Source organism: Gossypium hirsutum, chromosome D07 (assembly GCF_007990345.1).
Source record: "Gossypium hirsutum isolate 1008001.06 chromosome D07, Gossypium_hirsutum_v2.1, whole genome shotgun sequence".
NCBI classification, from domain to species: Eukaryota; Viridiplantae; Streptophyta; class Magnoliopsida; order Malvales; family Malvaceae; genus Gossypium; species Gossypium hirsutum.
In genome coordinates, this window is record NC_053443.1 from 25,829,858 (window position 1) to 25,847,032 (window position 17,175).

General features: G+C 33.9%; 3 protein-coding genes and 1 long non-coding RNA gene across 5 annotated transcripts; 2 read left to right on the forward strand and 2 right to left on the reverse strand.

Annotated features, from left to right (window-relative positions):
- Window positions 1-584: 584 nt before the first annotated feature.
- Window positions 585-3,003, reverse strand: LOC107954578 (vestitone reductase). 2 transcript variants are annotated; one of them, XM_016890175.2, is made up of 4 exons: window positions 2,254-3,003; window positions 1,477-2,001; window positions 1,085-1,280; window positions 585-985 (listed from the first exon to the last, which is right to left on the reverse strand). In XM_016890175.2, exons 1-4 carry the CDS (start codon window positions 2,372-2,374, stop codon window positions 844-846), a joined length of 984 nt encoding a protein of 327 aa, XP_016745664.2. In that variant the 5' UTR covers window positions 2,375-3,003; the 3' UTR covers window positions 585-843. The 2 variants fall into 2 exon arrangements, with proteins under 2 accessions (XP_016745664.2, XP_016745665.2); XM_016890176.2 differs by having other exon boundaries at window positions 1,477-2,095; window positions 2,254-2,390.
- An 8,262-nt stretch (window positions 3,004-11,265) lies between these two features.
- Window positions 11,266-12,764, forward strand: LOC107956129 (uncharacterized). The gene is made up of 2 exons (XM_016891866.1): window positions 11,266-12,295; window positions 12,682-12,764. Exons 1-2 carry the CDS (start codon window positions 11,266-11,268, stop codon window positions 12,762-12,764), a joined length of 1,113 nt encoding a protein of 370 aa, XP_016747355.1.
- A 117-nt stretch (window positions 12,765-12,881) lies between these two features.
- LOC107956128 (uncharacterized) lies at window positions 12,882-13,554 on the forward strand. Its single transcript, XM_016891865.1, has 2 exons — window positions 12,882-13,284; window positions 13,367-13,554. Exons 1-2 carry the CDS (start codon window positions 12,882-12,884, stop codon window positions 13,552-13,554), a joined length of 591 nt encoding a protein of 196 aa, XP_016747354.1.
- Window positions 13,555-15,326: 1,772 nt separating this feature from the next.
- LOC107956723 (uncharacterized) lies at window positions 15,327-16,818 on the reverse strand. The gene is made up of 2 exons (XR_001700220.2): window positions 16,347-16,818; window positions 15,327-16,242 (listed from the first exon to the last, which is right to left on the reverse strand). It is a non-coding gene; the product is annotated as an uncharacterized lncRNA (long non-coding RNA).
- Window positions 16,819-17,175: the final 357 nt, after the last annotated feature.

Genomic DNA, 17,175 nt, shown 5'->3' on the forward strand with positions numbered 1-17,175 from the left:
TTATGTACTCTTAATTGATTTTCAATTTACTTGTGTAAAATAATTTCTTATACAACTTTATATTAATTGAAATATGTTACTTGACAAATTTATTTAGAATGTGACATAATAATCACTAATTTACGTACTAAGAACACGACATAATTATCACTAAAAATATAGTTTACAATTATATTGACACTAGTAATATTTATCAATTTCCACCATATTAATATTTGCAAATAAGTAAGAAAAATTTAAAAATATTCACTAATTAATTTCCATAATGGATGTTTTAATTCTTTGGAAATAATGTTTTATTTCAATAATTTCACCCAATAAAGACTAACAATAAAATAAGTCATGCCCTTATTTATCATTTTACACATATCAACTATAGCCAATTGCTGACTTAATATGTTCTAATTTTGTAAAGAGGTGTTTTTTACTTAATGGCTCCACCAGAATTTGCTCAGCCGAAAAAGTAAATTTGACAATACGCATAAGTAAAAAAATCGAATAAAATTTGAAATTCCAGGGAAACAAACAGGAACAAAAGAAGCAACAATAGAAAGTAGTGAGGATAAGGGATCAAAGTTGCGCACTGCGACGGAAACATCAATTTGTATACAGAGGAAACCATACATAGTGCAGTTCCTGTCCTCACAAAAACTAGTTTGGAGACATTAAAAACAACAACATACATTGATTTGTTTTTTTTAAAATTAGAATTACATTATTATAGCATTGCATCATCGAGACAAGGGAACTAATTTATTCCTCTTTCAACTGATTCGATCCAATCATCTTCCAGGCCCTTGCTCCCTGCATTATTTGCATAGTAGAGATGGTAAATTTGGGTAACTAGAGATATCCTCTTTCCTTGCAGCACTGAATGGCTCCATCAAACATTTCCTCCACCCCACAATTAAAATCGAAACCTGTGTCCAACAGTTTCTTTGATGACACACCAGGCCATTTCATACCTTTGATTTCTCCCAAGGATCTGCAATCACAACAACAAGTTAGAGGATGACTCTGCTGTCACTCCATGGTTTTTATGGTTTTATAATGTAAGTTGGGAGAAAGATGCAGAGGCACTCACTCTGGTGATGGAATTGGGAACTCTGGGTACTTGCCACCAAGAAATTCAGACAACTTCTCAAGGCTTATGGTGTCGGAAGAACAATTGTATCTTCCTTTTGCTTCTGGATATTCAAGCAGGAATATATGTGCCCTTGCCAAGTCATCAACATGCACCATCGATGCATTCAGAAGGAGACTATATTCAGATTGGTTCCCTGTACACATTATTCAGCTTCCTCGTCTTAGTGCACTGCACTTTCTCAGTATAAAACCGTGTATCTTCAATCATTATCATCAAAGTAATGACTTCAGAATGATAGTTAAACAAGAAATGAGGTTATTGCTGCAGTTGAAATCTTTGAAGCAAATTAAAAAGTCTATATAGGGATGGAAGAACTAGCAAGCTTGTACCTAGGACCAGAGCCAATGACGAGCGCACTGAGCCAGGGAACTTGGGGCATATGAAAGGACCAACAACCAAACTAGGAATCACTGTCACCACATCCAATCCATGTTGTGTACCAAATTCAAGGGCCGCCCTTTCTGTCAATGTCTTGGAAATCATGTAAGAACGCATGAATGGGCTTAAATTTTCCCTAACGAAGTCCACATCAGTCCAAAAACTCTCATCCACCACCTCCACATCCTGCCCGTTGAACATAACAGTGGACGCACTTGAAGTATACACAACTCTCTTCACTGTTTTCGACTTCAAGCATGCCTTCAAGATGCCTAGTGCTCCGCTTATTGACCTCTCAGTTACTGCCTCAGATTCTTTGTTTTCAAAATCGACAGGAGTTGCGACATGAAATACTCCCTTGCATCCCTCGATGGCTGCATTGTAACTCGCCGGATCACTAAGATCTGCACTCATGATTTTCAGCTTTTCGGCTGCTCCTGGTAAACTGGTGAGAAAACTAAGGTCTCTTTTGTTTTCTGGCCACATGTCAGACCACTCTTTAGAAAGACAACTAAACATTCACAAACCATCAAAAGAAGAGAAAAGAGGGGTGTGCGGATTCATTTTTTTCTGCAAAGCTCCAACAGGAAAGTGGGGGTAAATCATGTACATTTGCTCAAAGTATTAATGTTTTGAAATTTGTATATTTAAATGGATTTGCTTATAAATTGTGATGGTTCAAAAGAAAAAGTGTTCCTTGTTATTTTGAGTAAATTAAGTAGTGTTACCTGGATCAGCCCTAACAGTGGTGCGAACAGCATAACCCTCCTGAAGAAGGCTCTTGATGAGCCATGAAGCTACGAACCCAGTACCTCCAGTCACACACACTGTTCCTTTATCTCCTTCCATTTCTCTCTACTCTATTAGAGTATTTTGCATAAAAAATATAATTAAGAAACGGCTTTACATTAACATATATATAATCTTGAGCTTTTCCTCGATATTTACAAAAATTCTTGGATGACTCTGTTGTCTGTCATTTTCGATGTGCAACCACCCGTGTGGTGTCAGTTTAAAGCAAGGATGAGTATTCATTGAAATATCTCCATCAACATCTTATTCTTACTGACAAATTGCATTTTCCACAATGGTTTTGCTTTTTTCCTGAAAGTTCACTGCCAATGTTGGAGAAATGGTGTCAGTTTAAAGCAAGGATGAGTATTCATTGAAATATCTCCATCAACATCTTATTCTTACTGACAAATTGCATTTTCCACAATGGTTTTGCTTTTTTCCTGAAAGTTCACTGCCAATGTTGGAGAAACGTATATTTTGACCCTGAATTGGTTAATGCGTGTGGAAGGACTTCAGTATTTTGCATGCTTACGGTACTGAAAATCATTACTCTTTATGGTTGGTGAAATTTATTGTTTTCTGTTGGTATTGCAAAATATGAACCTAAATTTGAACAGGGTTCTTCACATTTTAGCAATCAGATGCAATTAAAACTAAAATCTGGGAAATTTTAGATGGTTACCGAGGATAGGATTCCTTGGCAAACGTTTTTTAGTATGGTAACTTGGCATATGCGGAAGAATAGATTTTTTTTTTGTTTTTTTTGTTTTTATATTTCAAGGAGTATCTTGGAACACGGCGGAAATTATTAAGGTGTAGGTAAGCTAGGCAAAATAGTACATAGTAGCGTTAATCGGGACCTATCTAGTGATCGTAGATTAGAATTACAGCACGTTTGGTTCGCTGTATTGGAATATAGGCGTAATAGCAAATCAATTGTTTGGTTGAATGTAATAGAATAGAGGCGTAATAGTATTCTTGTGTTTGGTTGAATGGAATAGAGGTGTAATAGCATAATAGAAAAAACTAAAATGACTAGAATACCCTTAGCATAAATTTGTTTGGGTAAATGATTCTTGTTATTTGTTATTTAAATTTTAATAAGATTATTAATATCAATAATAAATAATTTAATCATATTTAAACATAATTATTATTAAATATATTATAATTAAAATATATAATTTAATAAAATACTTAATAATCAATATTCTTATATGAATTTACTCAAACCATAATATATGATACTATAAACTATAATTTAACATAATTATTATTAAATATATTATAATTAAAATATATAATATAAAAAAATTCTTAATAACTAATATTCTTATATGAATTTACTCAAATCATAATATATGATACTATAAAAGATAATTTAACATAATTATTATTAAATATATTTTAATTAAAATATATAATTTAATAAAATTCTTAATAATCAATATTCTTATATGAATTTACTAAAATCATAATATATGATACTATAAAATATAATTTGAAATAATTAATATTAAATATGTTTTAATTAAAATATATGATTTAATAAAATTTAAAATAATTATAACTAATAAATTTTCTTATATGAATTTGTATAATTTAAAATAATTATTATTTCATATAATTTAATAATAATATATAATTTCATAAAATTCTTGATAATAAATTTTCTTATATGAATTTATATAATTTAAAATAATTAATATTAAATATAATTTAATAATGATATATAATTTCATAAAATTCTTGATAATAAATTTTCTTATATGAATTTATATAATTTAAAATAATTAATATTAAATATAATTTAATAATGATATATAATTTCATAAAATTCTTGATAATAAATTTTCTTATATGAATTTATATAATTTAAAATAATTAATATTAAATATAATTTAATAATGATATATAATTTCATAAAATTCTTAATAATAAAATGTTCTTATATGAATTTACTAAACTCATAATATAACTTGAGAATTATATTCTGCATAAATATAATTAACTTATATTAAGAAAATATTAGATGAAAATGAAATTCTACATCATAATCCATATGTTATATAGTTTTACAACATCAAAAAGTTTGAACATTGATTTTTAATGGTCAGAAAGAAATCTTCTGACCCATTCCAATCGCGCAGCAGAAGGTAAACTAAAGAAAACGAGCATTTAAGTTGGATGATCTGGAATTTTACTCAAAGCTCGATACCGCTCATCGTCGGTTAAACCTTCAATTTCCCATAAGGTTGAATATAAATTTGTAGCTTTCTTTTGGATGATCTGGAATTCTTCTGACTTCTGCTGAACTACCACATCGGAGGCAATACTCCTACTGATTTGATCGCCAATGACCCGCATGTTTTCGGCCAATAAAGTGGCAGCCTCATCAAATGAAGAAGACATATTATCACGAGCATCAGATTTCTTCTTTCTCTTGTTTGAAGATGAGGAAGCCCCTTGGTCTCTATCTCGTCGCGGCTCCGTAGTAGAAACATCCATATCATCCAAAGAAACATCAGCTTCGCAGTCATAGAATGAGTTTCTTTCTTCATCCATATATGTAGTAGGTACACCCTCAGCATTTATTTCTTCAAGAACATCAGCAGCTGTTTGATCATCTTTCCCAGTCGCTCGATCTCTTGCGTATATGGCAGTAAACTGGTCGTAGTAAGGGAAAGAACGATGTCTGAATTGAGCAGCTTCTTTGTGACTCTAAAAAAATAAGAAAATCATATTAGTTATAAGTTTGGTAAAAATAAGATAATAAAGACTTGAAATAATCTTACCTTTAAATAGGTGTCCCAAACCGCATCTTCAGCAACAACGAGCTGCCTATGCTCGTCCCAACTAAAACCGCTATTGTTTTGGCCATTAAGCATGTCATAGATGATTGACCACTCTATTTTTAGTAACCTAATCCTCGATTCAATATTAGGTTTCGCCTTCAACATTGCATTTGGTAAACCCTTTTGTAGCATTCTTTCCAACTCGTTTAAATAACCGGCTTTGAACCCGGTATCAGCATTAAATGTTCCAACATTGTGCAAGTCCACCATGCAGGAAACCAATGCCACATCTTCTTCTGGAACCCATTTTCTTTTGGTTCCTCGAGAAGCTTGAGAAGAAGCATTTGATTTTGGAACACCTGACATAATTATCTTAAGAAAAAAAAACAAATTATATTAATTACTATTTTAATATCATGAATCAAAAGGTGAACACTTTATAAAATTATAATTAAGTTCAATATCATGAATCAAAAGCTCCATACCATAAAAATTTAAAATTATAACACATGTTGAATGAAAAGAAATTAAATTATAATTCAACAAGTTTAGTACACTACAAAAATCAATTCAAACACTGCAAAAGTTTCACAAACTAATTTCTAGATGCTTGTCATTCATTGAACATTTGGTTGGCTAGTTCCATCCTCCAAGTAGCCTAAGCATTCGATGGATGAATATTTACGATATTCGGTTCATCGTCATCCACCACATTACTAGGTAATCCTTCTCCCACCCCCGCTTCAATAGGATCAATACTCATATGAGTTCGGATAAAATTATGGAGCAAACAACATGCAATAATAATTCTATTGTGCACCCTTACACGATAGAATGATGGACTCCTAAGTATTCCCCATCTAAGTTTTAATAACTCAAAGCATCTTTCAATAACATTACGTGCTGAGGCATGTTTCATATTAAAAAACTCTTGCGGAGAACTTGGCTGATAACCCTGACGCCACTCATTCAAATGATATCGTTGTCCTCTAAAAGGTGCAAGAAATCCCTCACAATTTGTGTATCCAGCATTAACTAGATAATAACAACCTATAAAATAATTTTTTTAAATGATTAATTCAGCACAAAAAGTTTGATCTTAATGAATAATTCAAAATCCTCTAACTATCCACTTTACCATGAGGAACTTTTAGTCCATGTCTTCTACTAATAGCATCTCGAAGAACCCGTCCATCAGCAACTAAACCTTCCCAACCAAGAAGAACATAAACAAATTGCATATCAGGTGTAGAAACACCTAGCATATTTGTTGCTATGTCACCTTTTCGTGTTCGATATCTAGGTTTATCAACTGTTAGAACCCTAATCTTGATGTGGGTTCTATCAAGAGCACCTAAGCAATTCTATATCATATGATATAAAACCTTGAGTTAGAATACTAATTTAAATCTAAATCAACTAAATGTTGTACAAGCTATATATAAAACTCAGTCCAATACCTTAAACCATTTCCACCTTGTGTCAGAAGAATCAGCTGAAATTGGCTCCGTCTTTTTAAATAACATATCTTGTAAGCGTATGACAGCATTTAAAACACTATGAAATGCTCTGCTAACAGTTTCCCCGAACCTTCTAAAGTGATGCTTGATAACTCGATTTTTCAGGTGATGGGAGATGATATGTAAAAACATTGCCACTTGCTCATCAACAAGCATGTTTCTTGATGACTTCAATCCCCCTAATGATTCTAACATCTCACATAGTTTAAAAAAGGCAGTTCTATTCATCTTAATTTATTCAATAAAGGTCTCGTCACTAGCATATCGAAGCCTTTTCACATAATCCCGTTTTGTATAAAAATCTAAGGTATAGGACCTAATACTTGGTCTATAAGTATGTAGGCTAAGGCTGGCACCCATTCTAAATAAAAACCAAATCGCAATTCTACAGATTTCCAACCATATTGTCAATGCAATACCAATTCTTTTACGCCTCACACTTTGTGCAATTAAAGGCAGACGAGCCATTACTGTAATATATTAATGTGTTCCATATTGTCAAATCACAGTAAAAGGGTCACATTTCTCCAATCATAATTTCAATAACAGTAAAATAAAATTAAATAATTTAATTGCCAAAGAACTTACAGTGATTGTGTGAAAAGAAGACAATCAACTGTGGGTGGAGGAAGCAATCAAACAAGCCGCTTCAATAGGAAGCACTATCACATTATCAAAGAAAAATGAACAATACAAATTTAGAATCTTAACGAAGCAAAAAATAGAACTTTAACATTAACATTAACAATGAATATTTGTTTTTTAATCAACAATGTTACCAAATACTTGTTTTTTAATCAAGTTGTTTTTTAATCAACCATAATAATAATGAATATTTGTTTTTTAATCAAGTTGTTTACTTGATTATATCTAATGATCCAATTTTAATATATTGAATATTTTTTTTAATCAAGTTGTTTACTTGATTATATCTAATGATCAAATTTTTATTTTATTTACTCATGATTGGATTGGGTTTAATTTATAATGGTTCAAAAGTCGATATATATGTAATATTATTAAAATAATATTTTTAATTTTAATTATTTAAAAATATTTTTAATTAATGCGTTGTATATGAATATACACATTTATTTAGTTTTATTTTTAATAAAATGTTTCTAATTTATTCCTTCAATTTTAATCACCTTACAATTTATTCATTGTATTATATCTAACGCATCTAAGTAATCACCTTACAATTTCGTATGAATGTCAAGTTTACAATATTATCTTCTTTAGTGATACATTGTGCTTTTGATTTTACAATATGTGACCCATATAAGCTTGTTGTTTTAGGAGGCTCTCATCTAGTTAAATAGATGATTTTCAAGCTCTTTTATCAATAGACTTGATGAATGTTCACATCTCAATCTTCCAATAGGCATAGTTTATTCTGTCCAAAAGAAGTAGTTTTGAAGTTGAGCTACCTTCCTTCATAAAATTCATTTTAACTCACCAAATAGAAAATCACACCAAAAGCTTTTGTTATTAGGCTTTAATACCAATAAAAATGTGTTTGGAAGGACTTGTTAAATAGACTTGTTGTATATACTTGTTGGCATAAATTGTGAGACAAAAATATTTGTTTAAACAAATCCAAGAAAAATAACAGCAATTGCTTATGCAATTCAATATCAAATCTTTCTAGAATTAACAATAATAGCAATTGTTTTAACACTTACCCAAATTATAATGATTCAAGTAGCTAAAATTAAAAAAATACTTGTAAGCACAAATTCTTATTTACTTTACCAAATAGAAAATATATAGCTAAAAGACTGAAAAATAAAATAATTTCCAAAAAAAATTAAAACTCAATGCAAAAAATCAGCATGTATGCTAACAGTTTTACTGTGTTTCTCTGTATTTGATTTTGAAGTCTTACAAGTTTAGAAGATTGGATAAGTTACCAAACCTCTTGAATTGCAACTAGAGCTTCAATTTGCCAACGATTTATGTCTGGAGCAAATCGATAGCTAACAGTCCAATACCTACAAAATTTCATATAGAACATCAATATACTGGAACAACAGTGGTCAGATACACCAGGCGCAATAAAATTTCATTATGTATCATATGAAAAGTGTTTCATTGATTTATATTGGACACCATCTTGTAAAGGTGACTGTATGAACCAGCAAAGCTAAACTCTAGCTTCAACTTGTATCAAAGACAGTGATTCGAATCTACTTACATGCAGAAAAAACAAAAGACACTAACAAGGCAGCCAATGAAACTCATTACACTATTGCACTTCAAACCAATGAGACTTAAATTAACAGTAAGTCAAGAAAAATGTTGAGCTTAAGCTTCATCAATGGAAGAAAGGAATACAGCTACAAAAACATGGCTGCTTGCATTGACAAATTCCAACTACAAGAAGTTTTAGACCAAAATAATAAACTGAAACAACACAACGAGACATGAATGTGCAAAAAGTAATTCCTTTGGTCTTCAAGGGCAACATGGCACATCCTACAAAATACTAATGCTGCAGCCTATGCTATCTCACTTCTAATTAATTTCCATTCCTTTGACTTCCTCCACAATCTCCTTAAGCTGAACCGAATTATACAAAAATATTCGAGGATGACGGTTAAGCAGCATAAGGATATTCGATTCAGGGACTCTAATTCCTCTCAAAACATATATTCAGTGAAATAAAAACAAATGCAACAACAACAGGAACCATAACCATAGACATGAAAAAGGAACCAAACAAAATATAACTAGCAGTGGAAATTGCTGCCCTGCTATTAAATCAAACTCTAAAAGAGAAGTAACTGGGACTCACTAAAAGAAGCATGAACAATTCTATTAAGCAACTTAGGTAGAAGATAACTTATACTAGTAAAAGGATAAAGATCTAGGCAACCAAAATGGTGACAAAATTTTCGCAGAGAAGTTATAATCAACTAGGTGTAGAGATGCATGTAGAAAGAAATCAGCACATCAAAATCTCATAAATATGCATGCACAAAAGGTTCAGTCATGATAACTACCTCAACCTGTTCTCTTTTTTTTTGAAACATGTTAAATGCAGTGGCTCACTTTCACAATGACTGATCATTAAACTAATAAATAGACATAGCACAGCCAGAAAAGAACCTTTTTATTCAATATATGCCAGCTCAAAAAGCTATGAAAATTCCATCCAGAAAAAAACCATGTATATTACGGTTTCATGTATTCTTTCAGTATCCAAATAATTGGGCTTCTTATTATCTTATAGAACCTTAAACTGAAGTTGTTCTCACTGTAATTATGTTTAAACCAGTAGAAAATACCAGTACCCCGACCGAAAATTCTCACCGAAATAAAAAAATTAGGCAGTATTGAAAACTCAAAGGTTCAAACTCAAAATAAAAAATTAGACACAAATCATGAAGTGAACTTTACTAAACGACAACCTAATCTACATATCGAATATTGAAAAGAGAAATTATATGTTTGATATAAAACGATTGCTAAACCAAGAAAGAAGTTTGAAAGCAAACAATTTGAGAGCAAAAGAGAATTAGAAACCTTGGTTTACCTTTCAGTTGCAGGAAACTTGGAAACCCACCAAATGAGAACAAGCGAAAGAGTGACAAAGAGAAAAAGAAAAGAAAAGGTTGAGAAGGCCAAGCGTAAATTGTGTTGTAAAAAACAGAAGAAGGAAAGGGGAAGCGTCGATCGGGAGGGAGCAAATCTGTAGAAACCGCAAGCTAGAAGGAAGAAACAGAAGAAGGAAAGGGGAAGCATCGATCGATCGGGAGGGAGGGTAAAACAGGGTATAAAACTGAAGCAACACTTAAACTGAGCAAAAGGGAGGGATTAGAAATCGATGGATTTTGGGGATTAGGTCTGTAATGTATTAGACCCGTATTAGCCAATACACTGAACCAAACAAATGATTAAAGTGGGATTAAGTGGGGCCCACGGAATAGGGGTGTAATGGCTATGCCAATACACCCAACCAAACATGATGTTAGAGTAGCTCTTATGAAATTGTTGGAATGATAGGGTAGGAGAATGTTAGCTTTTGTTGCTTAATTTAGTTAGGATTTTATCACACACACAAAAAAAAAACCTAAAATTTATGTCAATGTTGTAATCTTAATTATAACTTTAGAATCTTCTCAAGAGTGCTCTCTTGAGTATGACCGAAAACAGTATTTTCGTGACAGGAATAGAGTGAAATAGTGAAAATTTAAAATAATTTTAGGGTATATTTAGAAACTATAGAGTAACTGGATGAAAATGTAAATATTATTATAGTAATTACATCCTCTTGTAAGTTACATGATAGTTCTCCATGTTGTGTTTGATAGTAAAAATTGCAATTACAAGTTACATAATTTAACTTTTTTAAAGTATTAATTATTAAAAAAGTTAACAATAATGTTTGAAGAAAAAAAATCTTAATAAGTAACAAAAATTAAAATTATATCATTGTATTAAATATGTTAATTCAAAACAATTTTGCTCTCTAAAAATTCAAGTGTTGAAAAACTTTGAGGGCGTGTTAGGAGTTTAAAAAATCTTACCTTTAGTTTTAGAGTCTGCCGTTTGGCACGTTTCTCTCTCTACCGATTGGCACGGGTTCTTTCAGTCTGGTTTTGTTTTGACAGTTTCTGTGTTTTCGATGGAAGATGCACTGACAAATTTGAGGTTATTAGATGGGGAGGAGGAAGCGATCCAAGAGGACGAAGGAGAGATGAATGGTGCTTATCAATTCTATCTGGTGGGTCGCTGTCTAACAGATAGCGTTGTTCATTTTCCTTCCTTGCATAATACAATGGCGGATTTCTGGCATCCTATCGGGGGGATTTGTATTACGGAGTTAGGGGAGAAACGGTATATTTTTCAATTTTTTAATAAGGTTGACATTGAAAGGGTAGTCGTAGGAAAACCATGGTTTTTCAATAACCATTTACTTATACTCCAAAAAATTCCTGGTGGGGAAAATCCGGCAGCGTTGGAGTTAAAATTTACCGAGTTTTGGATTCAAGTCCATGAATTACCTCCAGGGCTGATGACTGAATCGATGGCAAAACAATTTGGTGATTTCTGCAGTAAATTTATTGAGTATGATACTTCCATACCGTCATTGGGTATTCAGAAATTTTTACGTATTTGTGTTTGTCTGGACGTTACTGCCCCATTGAAATATAAGAAGAAAGTCTTGATCGGGAAGTCTATGATTGTTTATGCTAGGTTTAAATATGAGAAGCTTAGTCTGTTCTATTTTATCTGTGGAAAATTAGGGCATGGGGAGAGTTATTGTCCTTTTCGGCTACAATTTGAACCATCTAAAATAGTATTTGGCTGGGATTTATCGCTGCGTGCGGTGGTGAGGCGTCGGAATATGGCAGTGAGCAGGTGGTTACGAGCAGCAGATGGGTCACCGTGTGTTACAGAAAACTTGGTAAGTTTCAATCATGGTATTTCGATAAATGGGGGGAAAGATTTAGGGCGTAATTTCAGGGGAATTGTTGGGAATCAAAATTCAAATCCCAATCTAATCCTTTTGGGATCTGTCCAGTATCATAGTAATAATAGACAAATTAAGGGGTGTGATGGGGGTAACGATGCGTTGGTAGCTGATGGATTAGTGTATGGCCCTATGGACTTGGTCTTGGATAAGGAGGATGGCCCAATTGCTTTGTTGAAAGGTAAAAAAGAGACAGAGAATTGTGGAGGGCCCACGTGTTCTTTTGGATGCTATTGCTGGATTAGGCTCAATGGATGTATCGGCTAGCTCTGGTGATCAGAGCAGCTGGGCTCAATGAAAATACTAAGTTGGAATGTTCGTGGTTTGGGGAGATCACGAACAGTTAAAAGGCTCAAGAATAAGTTAAGAGCCATTAATCCTTGTATTTTGTTTCTTATAGAGACAAAATTAAGCTAAAAAAAATAGAGTTGGTAAGGTTGAAGTGTGGGTTTGAGAATGGAATCGACGTTGGGGCAATAGGCACAAGAGGTGGTTTATAGTTGGGCTGGAGAGGGAATACATTAGTTCAGCTTAAAAGTTTTTCCTCGTTTCATATTGATGTTGAAGTTCATGATAATGAATGTGGCGAGATCTGGAGGTTAACGGGGTTCTATGGGAATCTGGATGAAAGGAGTAGAAGCGCTTCGTGAAACCTGCTTCGATAGTTAAATCATGATCAATCTACCCCTTGGGTTGTCTTGGGTGACTTTAATGAGATTCTGAATTTTTTTGAGAAGAAAAGTGGTCGCCTCTGATCAGATAGGCAGATGAGGGAATTTCGTGAGGCATTAGATGATTGCAGTCTTACGGATTTAGGCTTTGTTGACTGGTGGTTCACATGGGAACGAGGAGGATTTGTATTTACGAATATAAGGGAACGGTTGGATCGTGGAGTCGCTACCTTGAGTTGGGTGAATCTCTTTCCTGGATATCGACTTGAACATTTGATTCATTCTTTTTTTGACCATTACCCCCTTCTCCTAGATACTATGGGGGTGGTATGGAACAATCAAGACAGTCTTGTGAAGCCTTTTAGGTTTGAGGGCAAATGGTGTTTAGATAGTTCCTTTGAGGGGATGGTGAAAAGGTGGTGGGATGATAATTTTGGAAGTGTATTGGGCAAGTTAGAGGAACTGGGAAATCATTTGCTCAAGTGGAGCAAGTCTACTGGTAGAGAGGAAGAGAAATAGGATTGAATTAGAAGACAGATTGACTAATCTTTATAATCAAGATCTTTCTGATGAGATTTTAGCTGAGATTACGAAGGTCCAATTAGGACTTAATTTGGAAGGTAATAAGGAAGAGTTATTTTGGGAGCAACGTGCACGTGTAAATTGGCTGAAGAATGGTGATCAGAATACCAGCTTTTTTCATAAGGTTGCTCTGCAACGCCATTTTTATGGTAGAATTACGGAGCTGCAAGATGAAAATGGGGGATGAGCCAATTCGTCTGAGGAATTTGTTCAGATTGCTTCTAATTATTTTGGTAACCTTTTTTCTGCTTCGGATATGGGTTCGAATGAGCATTTATTTGGTTTAGTTGAGAAAAAGGTTACTGATAGCATGAATGATGGGTTGTTAAAGAAGTTCACTGAGGAGGAGATTGCCTATGCTGTTAAACTGATGGCACCTTTGAAAGCCTCTGGTGTTGATGGGTTTCCTGTTATCTTTTTTTCAAAAGTACTAGCATATTATTGGGTCGGAAGTCTCTCAATTTTGTTTATCTATTCTGAATGGAAAATCTGAACTAGGAGATCTCAATAAAACACGCATTATTTTGATTCCTAAAATTGATAAGCCAAAAAATATGTCTCATTTCAGACTCATAAGCCTTTGTAATGTTATTTACAAAATTATTGAAAAAGTCTTGGCAATTCGTATGAGTCATATGTTGGGGAATTGCATTAATAAAGCTCAAAGGGCTTTTATCCCAGGAAGACTTATTTCGGACAATGTGCTGATTGCTTATGAGGTCCTTTATTCTTTAAAAATGAAGAATAACGGCAAGAAATGTAATTTTGCGCTTAAACTCGATATGAGTAAAGCGTATGATCGTGTCGAATGGGACTTTTTGGCAGGGATGATGAAACATTTGGGTTTTTGTATGGATTGGATTGTTCTTATCATGCGATACATTTGCTCTGTTTCATACTCGATTAGCCTTAATGGATATCATAGCAAAAGGTTCTCTCCTTCAAGAGGGCTACGACAAGGAGACCCTCTTAGTCCCTATCTATTTTTGATTTGTGCTGAGGGTTTTTCTACGCTTATTCAAGAGGCTAAACATAAAGGACGGATGGTGGGAGCACCTGTTGGTTGGGAGAAATTTTCTGTTAATCATTTATTTTTTGCAGATGATTGTATCTTATTTGGAGATGCCTCGTGTGATGGAGCTGGGGTGGTTCATGATGTAATCCGTGAGTATGAGATGGTTTTGGGACAACGTGTGAATTTTGATAAGTCCCTTATCTATTTCAGAGTGAATGTAGATTTTAGCGTTAAAAAGGATATCGTCAATCTGTTAGGAGTTCGGTTGGCATCTAACCCCGAAAAGTTCCTAGGCTTACCTATGATGGTGGGTAGGAATAAAAAGTGGGCTTCTGCTAATTTTTTGGACTGGTTCAGGAAACGGGTTGAGGGGTGGAGTTTGTGCTATCTGTCAATGGGGGGTAAGGAAGTCTTTATTAAATCAGTTTTGCAGGCGACCTCAATCTATGCTACGCAATGCTTCTTTCTGCCAAAGACGTTATGTCAAAAGCTTGAAGGCATTATGAACAGGTTCTGGTGGACGAATAATAAATCCTTAAAGGACATTCATTAGAGCACTTGGGAAATGTTATACAAGTCAAAATGCCTTGGAGGTATGGGCTTTAAAAACTTGTTTTTGTTTAATAAGGCTTTGTTAGCCAAACAGGTTTGGCATATTTTATCCCGACCTTATTGTCTTTTGGCTAAGGTTTTAAAAGCCCGTTTTTTCCCTTATTCAGATATTCTATCAGCAAAAGTCAGTTCTAACCCTTCGTTTACCTGGAGAAGCATTTGCAGTGTTCAGGAGTTGATCGGAGAAGGGATTGTGTGGCGGTTGGGAATGGTGCTCACATCAATATATGGAATGATCCCTGGTTACTTGGAAGGGAGAACAATTGAATTCCAGTTCAGGACATTCGGTCTAATTGGACAACGGTTAATCAGTTAATTATGAATGAGGGTTGTACCTGGAACAGAGAACTAGTTCATAATTTAGTTGATGATAATACAGCAGCTAGAATCTTCTCCATCCTATTTCTAAAAGTAGGCCGGAGGACATGTTGGTTTGGAAGTATGAAGGTTCAGGGGATTACACTATTAAGAGCGGGTATCAGGTCCTTATTACAGAATATTTACAAAGCAAATCTAATATGTCTTCTAATGTTGAGGATTACCAAAGTTTCTACACAGATTTGTGGTTATTAAATATTCCTGCAAAAATTAAAATACATGTTTAGAGGATGGTTAATAATTTGGTGCCACATTATGGAAATCTGACGCGTAGAACTTTGTGTGAGAAAGCGGCGTGCCCACTGTGTAAGGCAGAACTAGAGAATTCTGAGCATCTATTGTGGTCTTGTGGTGTTCTGCAGGATGTGTGGGCTTCGTTGTAAGTTCGAACTCCTTTTTTTGAAGATTCGCTGGTTCACAAAATTAGTTTTGTTAGAACATTTATTGAAGCAAATGACCGACATAAATGACTCATTGCTATTTCTTTATAGGGTCTTTGGTTTCATAAAAATAAATTGGTGCATGAAGGGGTAAAATTTTTGAGGCAAAAATTATTGGGGTTTATTCAAGGATATGAACAAGATCTTTTTTTATTTCATGAGAACCTCTGTCCTTTTACTGGATCTTTGGTTAAGGAGCTTTGGAGGCCTCCTGACTTTGGAATCATTAAGATTAATTTTGATGTGTCTTTCATTCATGAAAGGAAACTTGCTACAACAGCAGTTTTAGCTAGAAATTACAAAGGAGAAGTTGTTGGGGTAGAAACTTATCTCTTTGAATTTGTGGCAGAGGCACGAGCTTGTGAACGGGCTTTAATCTTCGCGAGTAAGATGTGCTTTCAGTGGCTGGCTATGAAAGGTGATTCTCTTTCTGTCATCAAAAATATCAGAAAAAAGGAGGCAGATAAATCGATTCTCAGACCGATTACTTATCATATTCATCAGTTGGATATGCTTTTTGATGAGGTAACTTACAGTTTTGTGTCTCGTGCGGTTAATGAGGCAGCTCATGTTCTGGCGTTGGAAGGTCGGAGAAGAGGGGTATGTGGGAGCTGGGTTAATGGTGTACTTGATTCGGTGCAGATGGTGGTGATGAAGGACTATTTGGCTTGGGATCAGAGGGTCTAAGGTTTATGCAGTTTTGCTTTGAATTTGGAGAAGGTTCATTGATTTTCCAATTGTTTTCAAAGTCTTGCTTTCTCCTTTTGCTTGTCTTCGTTGCAGATTTTGAGGAGAGCTTTCTGGCTAATTATGGGTTATGAAGAGACGCTGGTTGCTGGCTCATGCGTTTTATTATTTCTTTTTTTCTGTTTCTTTGGTCGATACTCCCTAGGTTTGTAATTGCTTTATGCTGGACAGCTATTTTGTTGCTTTGGTTTTGTCGTTTTCTTGTTGGGTGTTGTGTTTGGAGGCTTCTCAGCTTCTTTTCCTTGAGCCGTGGGTAGTAAAAATCAGCCTGTTTTTATAAAAGAAATGTTAATTCAAGAAAATAATCGACAATACGATTACTAAAAAAATAACATTAAAAATCAACATCATGTGCAATTTTATCTAATTGCTCTAACATTTCATATTTGTTGAGTTATTCTCTCTCTAACATTTAACATGTACTCCTTATCATTACTCACTGGTCCTCAATTTCTTCCTCATGGGAATTGGAATTTGTGTCATTAACATTATCAAGATTTTCTTCTTCTATGTACCCTTTAAAGTATAAATCATCCCAATTTCACCTACAAATAAAGTTATGAAGTATGCAACATGCTAGCATGATCCAACCTTACTTTTTTTTTATACTATATTG